Here is a 17,301-nt window from a genome sequence, read left to right on the forward strand (position 1 = left end):
CTGAGATAATATATTGACCATGCTTAGGGTTGTGATCTGCTAATGCCCCAAGGAAGATAGGTGAAATCATGAAGTCACATTGATACAAAGGGAAGCATTGGTGTCTATGTTGTGCTGGTGTACAGTATAATCCTAAGGGGTTTGGGTGAAATTTCACTTTTCTTAGTGAAGTTGCATTGTGTGAGGTAATGTTTCTGAAAGTACTGAGTCTATGAAAGATACTTGGTATTTTTCCTGAGGACATTATCAGTACACAGAACTCACAGAATTTTTTTATCTTGGTTTATTTTTAAGAAAACTCTAGTGGGTTTGTGGCATCTTGAAGACTAAACTAGAAAACTGAAAATTGAAATTATTTCAGAAATTATATCAATTTACCTTCTTGAAATTATGCACTTTACTCTTCCTGTAGTCAGTTGGGCAAAAATGGACATACACCCCACCTCATCAAATAACAAAAAAACACTTTGAATATATCATTGTTTCTATCAAGGACCAAGAGCTCTGTCAACAAGCTTAGCAATAAAAGAGGAAGCTGCTCTACCTAAATGGTTAGTAGGAGTTTTTGTGGGAGTATTTTTTCATTCTGACAAGCTTCCAAATTATCTCACAAAGACAGTATCTGCTTCTTTCTGTTGTTATAAGCTGCAGTTTTCTCACATCCTCTAAAACATATTATTTGGAGAAATGGTGCAAAGAATTGTATCTATTTCATATTTTTAAAGTAAAAGGTATTCCAGGGAAAACACATGCAGTGAGCTAGCTTGATTAGCCTGTAACTCACACCACTTAAAATCGAGTCACTGCTGTCTTCTGTAGCTGTTCTTTAAAATTGTCATAAAAAACCAATTAGAATTAATATCTAAATGTTTTATCCTTTTTCAAAAATTAATTTTGCTTTAAGAATGAGCATATTTAAAAAATATCAATGTTCTTATTTATTTAGATTTTATTCCTTTATTATATTCACCTGTTTGAAGTGTCTCTCAATACTAATAAAGGTGCATTTAATTTGAGTGGGGCGCAGAATTTAATAATTATAATAATTATATTTATTATATATATATATATTTATATTTAATAATAATATAAATAGTTCTTTTCTAATGCAAAATAATATTAGGGTGGTAGACTGCTTAAACACGCAATAAAAGATGAATTTATACTATCCTAAGTATCTGCCTTGGCAGATATTGGAACTAATTTGTAAATATTTTGTAAGTTAATGTCCAAGTCACATGAAAATGGAAATTTGGGCTGGACTGACAAAGATAAGCAGCTCTGAGTCACACAGACCAATCACCAGGAAAAATATATTGTCAGCAACAGTAATTACAGCAGGTAATTGTGTCATTTACCCTGTTACAGACCAGTAAATGTGATGAGTTTGGAACACAGCAGCTGTCACACAGTGTTAACTTTGATGTTTAGGATTTGGAAACCTGTAGTAGAGTCTTTTAATGACAGTGCATTTAAAGAAACAAAACTAAAGGTTTCATGCTGCTCAAAGTGGGGATAAATGGCCAGTCTTACTCAAGATAAGATTGATTCCTAGAAAGGTGAGGATTCGTCAAGACTATCTGTTCTAATTTGTTCAAGTGTTTTCAAAATTTTGGAGAGTGCAAATACTTGTAAAGAAAAGTTTGTTGCCTTGTTCCTAACCCTTCAGAAGGTGAATCTGGATGAACTTAAATTCTGCCTGCGTCATTTTAATGCGAGAAAAGTAAATAAAATTTGTTGTTGGTGGTGGTCTGAACAGATACTACAGTCTGCTTTGAGTACCCTCTGTGTACCTTAATATATCTTCCATAGGATGGGCTTCATCTTAGTTTGAAGTGCTTCAGAGTTGTTCACAGAATCTCTGCTTAAATCCTGACTTTTCCAAAAAGCAGGCTTGTGAAGGAGGTAGGGTTACAGAGGTGAAGGCATTCTGGTATGATAGTAATAGTAGCAAAATTCAATATCTGGTCAATGTTTACTTTCTTCTTAACCTCATTGATTCTAAATTAATATTTTAACTTCTTGGGACCTGAACATTAACGTAGACTTCATATCTTTGGTTCTGCTTGTTAGAACAAGTCATGGTGTTCTTATACAAGACAGCAAATTTGAAGGCAGAATTTTTCAGATATGTAAATTTTGCTAAGATGTGCCTATGCAAATATTTATTTATCAATATAAAATACACATAGCTATCTTAAAGCTTATTCCAACCTTAATGATTTTATGATGCATGTAAGTACAGAAATAATTATTTTTAAGCTTGATAGACACTAGCAATTGAACTGTGGCATCAAAAACGTGGTGTGGTCTGGAAAATGTACCCTGAAACAAATTAGCCAGTGTCAAGTTCCATACCATTACAGAGGTGAGGGAAGGAAGGCGAGAGCACATTTCATTGCATCTCCTTTACTGTGCTGTGCTGCTTATAGTTAGAATCACTTCAGACAGCTCTGCAGGTTATCTTCTGGCATCAGGTGCTCTATCTGAACTGCAGCAGCCAGGAGCACTTCATGGCTTTCAAGGCTGGGTGTGTGTGTTAGCTCCTCCCTGGCACTGCACAGTGATGAGGACTGGCTGTACCGTTCCCCATTCTCAAGGGCCTCTGTGTCCAGGGAAGGCAGCTGGCCTGCAGTGTTCACCAAGGATGTGTTTGCTGTGCTGTTTTGGTGTGCCTTTGTTTTAGGGGATGTATGCTAGGGAAAATTTGGTGTACCACTGGAGATGGCATCAAGGCTGACCAAAGGGAAAAGCAGTAATATTGCTCTTCCTTACCACCAATGAAGTGTAACTTTGTCCCCATCTTCTAGTAGAGAACTCTCTTAAAAATCAGGTGAACAACACTTAAAGAAGGTCTCCTCTCCCTAGAGAGCTCGAGCATCTTGTCTTATCAAAAATAGTGCTGTCCTTGATATACAGTGAGTGATCTGAGTGTCTTGGTCACACAACTGCCAGGAAAATGAGAGGAACTACATGCATTAAGAATGTCTCTGCTGTATGAGAAGAAAGAAAAAAAGCCCATTTGTTTCCTAACATTTCTGGTGGAGGCAAGTTGCTCCAGATTCCTGTAGACAAAAGCAGGATCAAAGCAACAGCAGCATTTCATACACCACTGTGGTGCCTCTCATTTTCTTTGTCAGACAAGTGCTGACTTAGGTAATGGTGCTGTAATGTAGTAACTGACTTTCCAGAAACCCCTGAAATGTGTTGACAAACCCTGGTCAAAAAGAATAAAGCAGCAACATCTGTTTCTAGAGAGTTTTGAGAACATTACTGTTCTCTGGCAGTTTTGATTGCTGAGACACCTTTCTTCTACCGCTTTGTGCATATCCACCTTCTGTTAACTTTGTGCTGAGAAAGTGTTCAGAGGTGGGCACTTTTATGGAGCCTTCTGGGCATGTGGGTAATCTTAGTTGCTACTAATGAAATATGAGAACAGGCAGCAAGTTACCAGCCTCAACAGCAGTGCTTTACAGCTTTTATTTGAGTAACAGGAATATGTGTGGGAGGGAGGCCAAACATCTAACAGGTACCTATTACTAGTGGCAGACTTGTTATAACTGGGAGCCTTTTAGTAAGGAAGCAGTAAATAAAAAGGTTTGGAATTAGAAGAACTAAAATGAATATTTTTCCATTGGCTGAGGAAATTGTATTTGCAGCTTTAGTCTGGTTGTTCTACTAGCAATAAGGTAGGGAGCACCATGAGAGATGTAGAATTTGCTATTGTTATCACTTTCAACCACAGAACAGAAGATTTTGAAAGCTTCAGTTTATCATAAATGTCTGGGAGGTTTTGTATACAATTAAAGTTGAAATTAAGATTTATCTAGAAATAAGTAGGGCATCTGGCTAGATTTAAAGAAAAAAAAGAGAAAAAATAGATGAATCTGTGGAGAAAGTCTAGAAAGTGTACACAATTAAATACCTTTTAGAAGATAGAAACCTTATTTTAAAATGTCCCTGGTAAAAGATATTAAGAGATCATTTTGAATTAAGGCAAAAAAGAAGTGGGTGACAAGGTCCTTGTCAAGGTCTAGACTGAAATCTCTTAAGGTGGGATTTTCAAAATCATTTTTCATTTATGCTACAGTCCTGCCATTGTAATCAGTGGGAGTTACAGATGTTCCTTTAGGGGAAACAGTTGAGTCTCTGCTAAATGCTTTAGAAAATCCTTCTCTTAAACTTTTCTGTTCAAGATGGAATATAGAAAATGGCAGACGTTGAAAGAAAGTGGAGAGAAATTAAATCTTTTTTAACGTTAGCTGTCGGGTAAAATATTCTTCAATATATTTACTCTGCCTCACTGGTTGAAAAGTATAAAAATTCACAGGATGTTACGTGGAGTAACACTGATTAATATTGCAATAGAAACCTCCATTAGAGGAGTGTACTTTGTAAAAATATGTATTATTCCATGAAATTGGTAATTACAAAACACATTTTGAGGAAGAAGAATCTTAGGTGGGTTTTATCAAAGTCTAAGTGGTTTCATGAAGAGCTACAGTAGAAGATGGAGGAAATAAGCATAGGTCTGCCACAAAATATGTATTTTATCCATCAACTTGTCTTTTTTGGTCTGAAATTACTTAGTATATCTTTGTCTTCCCAGTGTTGCAATAGATCTTGGCACAGACTTCTTGGTGTGTAGATCCCACACAAAATATGGACTGGTCAGCATTTAAGTTGTGTTAACCTTTTCAAGTTGAGTCCTAGATGAAAGTTTATCTTGTTTAGAGCCATAAAATTCATTATTAGAGCTATAGAATTTTGAATTACTAATGGAGAATTCAAAGGGACTTAAAACTAGGAATCATGTATTCCATAAGTCTAGGAGGAAAATCCAGAACAGGAACAACCAAAAAGTAAAGAGATTTTTGCAAAGAAAAAAGTCTCAAAAGTCAAAGGATGGGAAAAAAAGTGGACACTTCCTGTAGGCTTTGATGTGCAAAATAATTTTCTTCAGATGAAAGTCTGTTGTTTGTTCAGTTACTTTTAATCCCACATCAGTAATTGCCAGTAATATAGATTGCTTTTTATATTTTCTTAGTAGTATAACTAGAATGCAGTTCTGGAGCTTTTTTTAAATTTTCATATGGATATGAAAAGGAACACTGGATTTCATGTGTATCCCCAAAGAGATTTTCTTCCTGAAGTTTCCTTACAGTTGCCTTATTTTCCCTTTTTTACTATATTAACACCAAATATAGAATAAGTAAATAAGCTAATAGCTGGAAGAGAGAAAAGAGATCTGGATGAGTTAATAAAAGCTGTTTGCCCTGAAGAACAACAATGGACTAAGCAATTGCCAACAGAAACATCTCACGAAGCAGGATGATCTCTAAAACAGACCTTGAGACTAGAAACATGCACATGACAGAGCTATTTTTATTTTCTACCTAATTAAAAGAAAAAAGTAGGAAAGTTCTGAATATAGATGTGCTGGGTTCAGCTGGAGCTGAGCTAATTTTCTTCATAGTAGCTGGTCTGGGGCTATGTTTTTTGACTTATGCTAAACTCAGGGTTGATAATATAGAGATGTTTTTGTTTTTGCTGAGCAGGGCTTACACAGAGCCAAGGCCTTTCCTGCTCTTTGAACTGCCTCTCTGGGGAGGAGACTGGGGGTGCCTGGGGGGTTTGCAGGAGACACAGCCAGGACAGGTGACCCAAACTGACCACAGGGAGATTCCAGACCGTGTGACATCATGCTCAGTGGATACAGTGTGGGGAAGGAGGAGGGAGAGGGGAACATTTGGAGTGATGGGGTTTGTCTTCCCCAGTAACCATTACATGTGATGGGGCTCTGCTCTCCTGGAGCTGGCTGATCACCTGCCTGCCATTGCAGGGAATTAACCCCTGGTTTTGCTTTGCTTACATGTGCAGCCTTTGCTTTCTCTATTAAACTGTCTTTATCTCAAACAATGAGTTTTCTGGCTTTTGCCCTTCCGATTCTCTCCCTGATCCTGCTTGGGGAGGGAACAAGCAGCTGCTCTACAGAAATCGTCATTTATGGCTACACTGAAGAAAGAATTAGAAAATGAGGATCAAGAACAGCATGGATATATGGGAATAGATGAATATAAAAATCAGTCAAGTAACAGGATTAGCAGGAAACACTCTTGTAGACCTGGCTTTTGGTGTCCCCAGCTTTGAACTGAAGCTGCTGATGGTCGTTAATCGTTAATGACTCAAACATTAACTAAGGGTAAACTATGTGATGGTAACTCTATGAGTAATTAAAACATAGGTTCTATTTTGCATTTAAATTAAGAACTATATATAGAAAAAAATTAATTGAGGAACACCAATCAAAAATTTTAACATAAATTTATGGAAAATATAAAATCGTAGACTCTTTTAGGTTGGAAAATGCCTTTAAGTCCAAGCCAGCACTGGCAAGTCCACCACTGAACTATGTCCCTAAGTGCCACATATACATGTCTTTAGATTCCTCCAGGGATGGTCACTCAAACACTTGGGCAGCCTGCTCCAATGCTTGACAGCCCTTACAGTGAAGAATATTTTTGTAGTATTCAATCTAAATCTCCAAGCACAACTTGAGGCCAACTTCTCTTGTCCTGCTGCTTTGGAGACAAGACTGAGCCCTTACCTGTGTACAGTCTCCTGTCACGTGGTTGTAGAGAAGGTCCTTCTGGGCCTCCTTCAAGCTAAATAATCCCAGTTCCCTCAGACACTCCTCATAAGATTTGTTCCCTGGTCCTTTTACCAGTTTCAGTGCCCTTCTTTGGACACTTTCCAGCAAAGAGTTCAATAAATTTACAGCATTTGCTCTTTAAAAAGAGTGTGCATATACTGTGATTTAAATTAACTCTGCCAATTAGAGTTTAAATGAGTTAATATGAAGTCTTAAAGAGATTAACCATCTGCCACTTCTCAAATGATCTTAATGGAATAAGTCTTCCATATTACACATATAATCGCTACTAATTTTTGTCTTGTATATGAACTATAGGTGGGGGAAAATCCCCTTGTAATTAAGATAAGCTGCAAGTGGGCATTTAAGTGTGTTGGCTATTGATAATTCAAGGAAATCTTATCTGTTGTCACTGCCACATCAGATGGCCAGCTGGTCATTATGGTTCTGTAGTTCTATAACAAATCAATGAGAAGGAGACAGAAGGCGAAAGTAATTTCAATTCTTGAATGCGGAAAAAGGGAAAATACCTAATATATTCTCTTTATTTAAATGATTTTTATTTATTCTGGGTTCACAAGTTCTTCACTCAGCAATGAATATCTGTTGCATCATGTTACAAGATTACAGTTGCAGGGATGTATTCTATTTATATTTTTGGGAACTTACATTTCTGCACCTTAAAGATGACCTCAGCTCTTATTTTCCAGTGTTGTTAATGGATGGTTCAGGAAAACTGCTGGCATATTATTCATTCCTAAACAAGGGATAAAACTCAGTCATCATTGCTATTGGATTGGATTATGATTATTTATTTTTTTTAGACCTCTGCAGAATTTGGATACACAAGGCAAGTATTGGGAAGGCTTGCAGTATGCATGTAGGAAATGCTATACAGACATTTATTTTTAATCATAGCATACATGGTAGGAAGGATAGGGGTTGATGTTCCATAGTGCAGATGAGGAGACAGGTGCCACACCTTGTGGACAACATGTTATATTTTACTAAGTTCAGCAAAAATCTCTGCGCAGATAACAAATTTGGTAAGACAGGTCCCCAGCTGTCACTGCATTGAGATGCATCACAGCATCTAGTGGGTCCTGATCAGTTTGTCACCAGTCTCACTTTGTAGGATGCAATACTTCACCCTAGATACCCTTCTGAAGTAAAGTTTTTCTCAAGCAAGCAATATGGAATATTCTGAAATAGTATTTCAAAATAAACCAGAATAAAATAGAATTTTTGATTTTAACTGTATGTGCCTCTATATATAGATATGTATGTATATATATATTTTTGTCTGTGTATACAATGTATTTGCACACACAAATATGCAAAAGTAAATCAGTTGCATAATCACATAGTTTCTGCCTTTTGAAGTTGTCTGTGTTGTAAGAACTATTTAATGAGACATTCATGTGCATTTACCATTACTGTTGTTATTACTATGAGGCAATAGGGAATTTTGGAGTTAAAATTTTTTCTCTGTCTAGAAGGATCTCATTTCAGAGATAGTTTAGTCAATATAAGTAGAGTATTTAAAGCTTCATTTGATTCCCAGAACAGAGATATTATTAATTTTAACACTGTTGAGCCTGACACATGAGTCCTGGACAGTGCAAAATGGATTTCAGATATTTAGATAGTAAAGCTTTAGAATTCATCATTGCAACTGATGCAGTTCATCTTTGTACAAGATGTTTATGCAAGTTCAGGTTGGTAAATCACTAAAATTTCTCTGGAAAAATATTTTTTTTCTTTGCATCTGTAATACTATTGTACCTGGCTTGTTCCTGTGTTCATTATGGTGTGCAGTGAAATAAGTATGGAACATTCATTAAATATGTCACATCATTTCTAAAGATTTTTGAAATGAATGGCCTTGAGAAATAAAATTTCAACATTTCTAAATTAGTCAAATAATGTTTCTAAACTGGTTTTTGAACTTAAAAACCATACTGCAGGTTCTCTTTTAATGATTATTTTATAAATTGCTTTTTTTGCTTCTTTATAATGCATGGTCCTTTCTGCTTCTGCAGTTTCTGATTTGGTATTTAAGATTGCTCAGCTCAGGCTCTGCAATTTTCTCCTTTTTCTTTTAAACACTTTTCCAAGTGTTTTATTTGAAAAAGAAACCAAAGTGACAAGCATGAATTAATGAAGAATTATGAACAGAACACTACCCTTTTTATTAATAATAAGTATTTCTGTTTTAACAAAGCTGAACAATCTGTCTTGCTATCACTAGTGATAAACCTGTTTCTGGTGGTCTCTTTGAATTGGTGTGGATAGTGTGCCAAATGCTGAAGGAGTAGATGTAGTGACATGGTTTATGTACAGGATGTATTCAGATGTAGTTTAACCACGTAATCAGTCCAAAAAAGAGCCACTTCTGAAGTGCAAGCTGTCTGCTCTGTTAGGTGTCACTGTAGAGAGCAATATGAAGAAACACTGTGTTTAAATGGTTTTAAGTGTATTATTGAATCTAAGATCAGGTGATACAGAGAAACAAATTTAGGTGGATTGTAAAACACACTGATCCATTTTTTTCTGATTTTTTTGCAGTCCAATCATCTAAAAATCTCCTTTAATTGAATCACAGATCTTCTCCTTAGTCTGAAACATTTTCCTTCTAAAAGTGACATGTAAACTTCAATCCAGGAATCATTTATCAGACCATGAATTTTTCATGAGTCAGTAATATGTTATTTCAATAAAAATAGACCTAAAGTTTGAGCAGATAACCACAGAAGAAGTGACGGCTGTTTCAGTACAGTTTTACAGAAGCATCCTCCATGAACTTTTTTAAAGGAGGATAAGAAACCTCAAAGCTTACATAGAGTAGGATACCAGGCATATTACCTTTGCATCCAAGTCCTGTTATTTAGCTGATGGAAAATTAATTTCATTGATATTGTATGCTTTAAGGAAAAAATCCATCTTGAAAGATGTTTTTCTTACCCACCAAGAAAGTAAATGTTAGGAAGGCATACTCAAACGTGGCAGTCATCTCTTTATATGAAGGACATACATCTGTGCAAATGGCTCTGGTCCTGCAAACCTTGGTGGGCTTTCAGGTCTGCTCCAGCCATACTCATAGAGCCCTTCCTCTTACTGTGGCAGTCTGCAAACACCTGCTGCCCTCCAATATACTCTTTTCCCTTGTTAAGAGCTGCTGTAGGTGCAGGGGTGCTTCTGCATTCCTAAGGCATAAGATGGATGACTGTGCTTCCTCTTTGAGCATGATACTTACTTTGTCAAATGTAGTTATTTCAGTTGAGTTTACAAGTGTGATGTATTGTTGTAGGGACTCTTCCTCCTGAGATACCAAGATAATGGTTTTGCAGGATATTTTGGCCTGCTGAATATGTTTCATGCATTCCCATAGTTATTTTCTTCTTGTGTGCTATTTAAAAATTACAAAATAATTAATAATTTTTTTAAAAAAAACATACTTTAATAATATCATAATGTTGACATAAAATAAGAAAGCCAGGATACTTTTACAATATAGATTATACCTTTTTTTTACCTAATTTGCACGACCCTTACTTTATTTTTCTATTATAGAGTGGTTTCATATAAGTACTGTTTCAGCTAGCATAAGAGATTTCACTGTTAGGAGGTCAGAGTCAAATATTGTTAAGTGGATTTTAGAGGGGCTGGATCATTTGGTGAACAATAACAATTTTAGTTATTCATGCTGAGAGCAAAGTAATTAAATCTCATGCTGGAGGGTAGAGGCCTGCAGCCTGTGCTCTGCTGAATCCAGTGAGAGTTGAAGAGAGCATGATTAGTTATACAAGAGACACAACTCCTTGTTTAGAAGAGGGATGTTAGGTTAATGTTATTAAAAACCGAACAAATAAACACTCAACAGCAGCAAACCCACAAAAATAAAACTAAACTTGTGTAGCATTTAAAATTTATTAGTTACATTGAGGTGAATGTTTCCCCCTTTTCAACAACAAGTCCTTGCCATTACTGGAAGAAAATTTACCTCTCCTGATGGATTGGATATGTGCCATTCTGCCAGTTTTATACTCCTACAGTTTATGGCCACTATTGAAATAGCAAGCTGAAAATTTCCATAGTGATTTGCAAATGTTAAGAAATTAATTTTCCTGACAACTCAGTGGGATATGTGCAGACATTATTTATATGGAAGAAGATTCAGAGCAGTCTTCCCCCTCAAAATGGGGGAAGAAAGAGCATCTGATTCCAGATTTAAGACTTGTGCTAAATAGCTGGAACTGGTCTAAGCTGTACTAATAAAATTCACTAAAATCTGAGCAGAATGATGGCTATGAAAGCTTCACATGTGGCTTAGTCCATGTGTGCTGATTAAAATTAGATGTCTTTATGTTCTCCAAACAGCTGGTTTTCCTGAGATCTAAATTTCAGGGCTCTGAAATTATATGTGGGTAGGTAGATGAATACTGTTGATTTAACAAAAATTCAAGGTATTTCCAGAAGATGGAAGCATTTTATTTTGACGCCTACAGACTAAGATACTGCATTTTGAAAATAATAGAGCCTTTCATGTATCATTTTGAAATGACATTTTAGGACATCTTAAAATAAGATTCCATATACCATTTCTTAAAAATCACAAACTGAAATATTAAAATGTTCTGTAACCTAAATACTTAAGCAATGTTGTTTTTGTTTTTTTATGGATTAAGTAGTGCATTGCAAGTCAGCACAAAATCACATTCTCCAGACTGTTAATTTATTCCCAAAAGGGATATTTCCTAGTATGTCCTACTCACCAGACTGAGGAGTCTCATCAATCACACGCTGGTGCTAGGACGTACCGTGCTAGAAATCCCTTTTAAAGCAGGCAGACCTCTGTTTTCAGGTTATTTGTTTCATCTAAATAAAGCACTTTGTATGGGCTGAAGGGAGGGAAAACATGGGCTGCACTTTGAAGACCTGCCTTCTGCTACCCATGCCTTTTGCAGTTTGGAGCATGTGTCTGGCACCATTAGTCAGCTTTCTGAAAGAAACCCTAAGAATCCCTCATAAGATAAACCTGCATGAATAAATTATACAGTACAAGTTGCATATGGATTTTCAGTATGCTAGCCAGCTCTTCAGCAAATGTTTATGAGAATACTGTAGCCCACATAGAAAGTGTAATGATGGTGGCTCCCTGTTAATGAAAGTGGAATTATGCTGCACTGCAGTTATCACATACTAGTATGTGATAAAAATAGATACCTTGGCTATCCCATGGTTACATATTCCCATAGCTAGCCCTATTGCCAGAAAATAGTACTGTGTTTCTCTCTTTTTAATCTGGAAATCTATACAAAGCTCCTATTTCGTTGAGGTTTTAAAAATTCAGGATCATCCCATTCTTGTTTCCCTTTTCAGAGCATGACGAATGTGTAACCAACCAGCACAACTGTGATGAAAACGCGCTCTGTTTCAACACCGTGGGCGGGCACAACTGCGTCTGCAAGCCAGGCTACACAGGAAATGGTACCATCTGCAAAGGTAAGCTGCTGGAAACCTGAATGAGATGCTCTGTCATAGTTGATGCAATTCTGGTCATTTGCCTCGGATGAGACAGACAAAATGCCAGGCTAGACACTTGGGTCCTGCACCTGTAGGATCTTCACAGGCACATATACACTGGCTTTGCATTTGGCAGTTTGCAGTAATTTGATGGTGACGCATACATAGATAGTAGGCTCTAAAATCCAAACTAGTTATGTTTCATTTTTTTGTGTCAGCAGTTTCTATATATGATACGCCATTCAAGGAAGCCTTCAGTTAAGAAAGTTACGTCTGTGAAAACATTGTCAGATTTGCACTGTCCATGGTCAATGACTTGCTGTTTTACTTGGATGAACTAAAAATTGTTTGGTATGTCTTGCTGTAAGTGAGAAAAGCAGTAGATGTGGGCACATGAAACCTTTACTACAAGTGAGGTGGTGTCATGTTTTCTAACATTCTCATTCATTGCTAAACATTAGAACTTAAATTTCTAGTCTTAAAAGGATGCTTTCCCAGAGGTACAATGCTGCTTTTATTCCTGTTGCATTTCACATCAGAAGAAATGATACTTGGTAGTTGGGCCCAAATCCTTGGAAGATCTCATGCTGTGAGCAGAGGATATATATTGAGAATGCTTGAAAACACAAGCAGTGTAGCTGTAGGGGAATGAGCTCAGACATGAGAAGTAGGACAGATGCAGCAATATCATTCCCAGTGTTCCTTGAGGTTGTGCCTCAGAGATCTTGATCTCTTAAATGTCAGAATCTAAGGGTCCAGAGATAACATTGGTAATGTCACATAGATGTCTTCTGCTGCTGTCTGTTGCCAAATCTAAGCAACCCAGAATTTCTTTAATTGCTAAAAATTGATTGAATTGCTTAAATTGATTTAGGTCTTAGCACTAGTTATTCCATCACCTGTTAGCAGTACAATTTTTCTATATATTCCAAAGACAAGCTCTTTGTAAAACATGGCAGCCTGGTTCACTTCCAGTCAAACACATGAGTAGAGGGAGACATATCAGCAAATATATCCTTTTGTGCTGGGCTCTCTGGGGTATAAGAAGAAAGTCTTATCCTGATGAGGTTTAAACCCAGGCCATCTTCTTTCAGAAGAGCACAACTCATTCCTGTGCTGTGCTTAGTAGTAGTCCCAAATTATTCTGCTGTAGGTGAGTCAGCTACAAAAGATTTCTTTGGGTCAAAGAGAAGGTGTATAACCCTACAGCACTGTGTCAGCTCTTCTGAGTAAGAGCTCTGACTGCAGATCTGACAATTCAGAGTGCACCTGGCCTCACTGTGAAAGAAAAGTATATCCCTGCCCTCCCTCCTCAATATTGAGAAGACAATAAGCAGAAGAAAGCTCCCAGCCTGTGCATTGAAATCTGAGAAATGCACTTCTCTTCAGCCCTGGCTTGGATGCCAGTGTCCTTCAAAGGGACCTGGATGCACCTCTTGTTCCCATGCCTTTGCCAGCTTTTCATGCACTGTGCTGCCAGCTGCTGTCCTGTGCACCATGCACCCCTGGGGAAGGAAGCTTAGATGTCTCAGTGGCAGTGGTCTCACACCAAAGGCTGGTGTCCCAAAACTGAGAGCTGGATAGCTCAAATCCGTAACAGTTTTCTCTCAGATGAGCCATAAGGCCTCATCAGTGGTGCTGTTACACAGAGCAGCTGCAAACCAAAGCCTGGCACCTCTGGCTGGTTACAAGTGCAGGGCCAGACCAGTGCCCCGAAGCAACTCTGTGTGTTGGTTGTAACTTCCATCTGTCTAGTTTTACCTATAGTTTCTTCTGGCCAGAACATTTCCAGTTCCATATTGCAGATGCAATCAGAGCAACTAACAGTTTCTATGTTTTCAATCAGAGGTGGTTACATTTCTCAGTCCACAGAAGTAGCTCTTTAAAGCAAACACTTCTGGAGAATATTACACCAAAATATATAAGCATGGCATGCCAAAGAACAAACCTAAGGATTGACTTCAAGCTGTAAATGCTTAAAGTTTTGAAGTTCTTCAGAATCCCATAAGACAAAATTAGTATTTTTACCATTTCTATTAAATTACTTCATGAAGGACCGAGGTAGCCAGACAGTTTAATACTCAGTTGTGCCTGTAATGTTCAGGCCTTTGTTTGGGCAGCAGAGCAGACCAGCACTGCCCTAGGAAGAGTCTGTTCCAAGGGAAGATGTTGTCTTTCACTGCTTCCCAGTGCATGGGAAGGAGCACATATGGGAGCTGTTGTCTTCAGATGATTTACTCTAATCTCCTCCTGTAGCTTGTCAGCCCATCTGGCAGTGAGGCAGGGGGGCCATAAACCATCTCTTTGTGACCTCTGTCCTTAGGAGAAGGCAGTCTCTGTGCTCCGTGCCGCACGGACGGCGCTCTGTGCCAGCCTGCTAGCAGAGACTGCGTTCACCTGCGGGACTGCTGAGTGTGACCCTCTTACCCATACACTGTGATTTTGCATTTTGCAGCATTTTGCAAAGACGGGTGTAGGAATGGAGGAGCCTGTATTGCTTCCAACGTGTGTGCCTGCCCACAAGGCTTCACTGGGCCCAGCTGTGAAACTGGTAAGATTATAACTTAATTTACAATGAAGATAATCCATGGAGGATGTTTGAAGTAATCCAAGAATAAAGGAGAATTTAAGTTTGTGCCCTGAAAGAGAAAACTGCCACTAAAACGTTACTCACTTTTCTTAAAGGCTTCCCAAGAGAATATATTACAGCAATTCTAATTAGAACCACATGGACTGCAAAAATTAGAACATGAATTAAGACATCTTGGGTTTTGATGTTTCATAATTAATAAGATTATTATGGACTTGCTTTTCACCTCAAATGGCCTTTGGTGTCTCATATAAATAACAGATAATCTGACATCTGGAAATAAATTCAAGTAACTGATTACTTCTGTGTTCCTGGTTCAGTAACCACCTTCATTTGCAACGTTATTTGAAGACTTGTGATTAACCCAGGTTATTTTACTCTGTTAGGGCAGGTTTCTACTGCTACAGTAGAAACAGTGTTCCTACTGCTTTTACCTCCTTTCACAAGCATTCCTTTATCTTCCCCTGCTACTCCTGAGGATGGCAGTACCACAAGACTTTGTTTTAGAACTTTATCTTTTAAGTCTTGGATCTAATCAAATTATATTGCCCAGCAGAGGATGTTGAATGTTAATTCTTAGCATCTCAAGTGCCTGTAAATAATTTTTCAAAGTTCAAATGAATAGCTTCAGCACCTTTATTTATTGCTGCAGAATTTTTAAATGCATTCTAAGCATACTTGCCTCCAGGAGGTAAAGAGAGAAAGCTTGCTTAGATTAATTGGCTTCAGTATGCCTAATAAAAGGGCAGTCTGCCACCTATGATTGACTATTGTTGCTGTTCTATATTGCCTTTCATAAATCTTCCAAACAGTAGGAAGGAGGTCATTTGAGCTATTGCTTTCATCTGACTTGTAAACATATCCAGTTTAATGAAAAACACAGACCAGTCTGAATTCTGTATTATCTGGTCTGTTTGAGAGGTGAGAAATGTGGTTGTTTTCATTCTTCTGTACTTGAGCAGATATACCCACAGAGCACGTGAAAGACGCTGTGTGAAAAGCAGCATCCTAATTGTTCATCTATTTCTAAAACAATGTTAGAAGAGCAGGTTTTCAAGTATTGCTCATTATTTATTGTATAAGTATCTTATATGTATTTTACAGACTGCAAATACCGTAGTACAGGGCACCAAGGTCTCTCCATTGTCACACTGCTTGGAATAAATTGTATGCTAAGATAATGCTCAAGTATTAAAACAATTAATTTGTTTTAGTAACAGCTGTCTTACACGCTCCTTGAACTATTCCTGCTCTCAACTAAACACAATATGTATAGTTTCAAAGTGTGTAATCATCTTCTGCAGCTTTATACTCCTATCTAAAATGTGTAGGCTAAAAGCATATTTGTTTTAGTCTCCTTCTATAGTTAATAGCCACTGTCAAGGAGAGGTTTTACTAGCTTTTCAGAACTGACCCTGGAAGTCCTGTCTGTGCTCCCTTCTTCATAGGACAATCCAGGGTCACTCAGTCCTCAATCCAGTAAATTCAAGTATCTTAAGCTAACTTTAGTTAGATTAACTGCATTCAGCCCCAAATGTCCTTCAAAAGAACGTGAACTGCTGGCCTAACTTCCCATCCTTCCTGCCCTTCCGGAAGCATATAGAGAGGCAGGCAGAGACTTGGAGCTCATCTTATGCCTTTCTGAATACCTGACCTCAATGTTTAACATCAGGTTAGTATGGTGGTGACCTGATACAACATAGCTAGTGAGAATGCTGCTATGATGTGGAGCCAATTTGCCAGCCCCAAACCAATTTCATAGCTCAGTTTTTTGAGGAGAAGACTCTCTCTCCTGTTTAATTTCTGTTGAACATGATATTTTTTTCCTATGGAAATAGTAGAAATAAATAATGCTAGAGGTCACCCACAGGAGCACAGATCTGGTCACCTCATGTGGAGACTGATATGCAGAGTAGGATTGTCATCGACTTGTGCATGGCTTTGAAACATACAGAATGAAATATGGTCAGAGTGGCATGGAAGAACTATTTGGTGGGTAAAGAGTAAAAGCTGATTTTTTTCTGAGTGCACTGTCAGAAAAATGGTGCTGTATACAGCCATAAAAGAAAACTGGAGCTTCAAACAGTACACATTCACTCATAGTGAAAGTAGCAGAGTTTTCTGAAGGTAGTTCTCGTTAAGCTTGAAATGTTTCAAGATGTTCGTACTACAAATAATTTATGCTGGAAGCTTGCCTTTGAACAGTCTCTATATCTACAAAGGTGATGCAATCTTCTCTAGGCAGATATCTTCCATTTGGATCACATACAGAGAAGGAGGAGGATTGATGTAAAGGTGTCAAGTCTGTTTTAAAATTGCACATCACTTATTTCTGTTTATGCTACACATATTTTAAAACTGCTTATTGAAGAATCTTGTGATTTTTACTTAAAATATATAGTTATGTAGACATTTTCAGCAGCTGCTGACCTATGAATTAATTAGCAGGAGATTGAATCCATAACCCAGCAATAACCTAGAAAATGCAATAATCAGTTCTTACTGTTACCTTCTCTAAAAAGTGTTTTAAGAC

The 17,301-nt window shown here is 37.5% G+C and overlaps 1 protein-coding gene across 1 annotated transcript in view; it reads left to right on the forward strand.

Moving 5' to 3' along the window:
* NELL2 (neural EGFL like 2) overlaps positions 1 to 17,301 on the forward strand; it is a 137,199-nt gene that overhangs the window by 86,009 nt on the left and 33,889 nt on the right. Inside the window, exons 14-15 of the mRNA XM_086884647.1 lie at positions 12,035 to 12,157; positions 14,634 to 14,729. Of these exons, the coding sequence (XP_086740773.1) occupies positions 12,035 to 12,157; positions 14,634 to 14,729 (219 nt within the window). The remainder of the gene's footprint in view (positions 1 to 12,034; positions 12,158 to 14,633; positions 14,730 to 17,301) is intronic.

This window comes from Cyanistes caeruleus, chromosome 4 (genome assembly GCF_971803275.1).
Source record: "Cyanistes caeruleus chromosome 4, bCyaCae1.hap1.1, whole genome shotgun sequence".
Lineage (NCBI taxonomy): Eukaryota > Metazoa > Chordata > Aves > Passeriformes > Paridae > Cyanistes > Cyanistes caeruleus.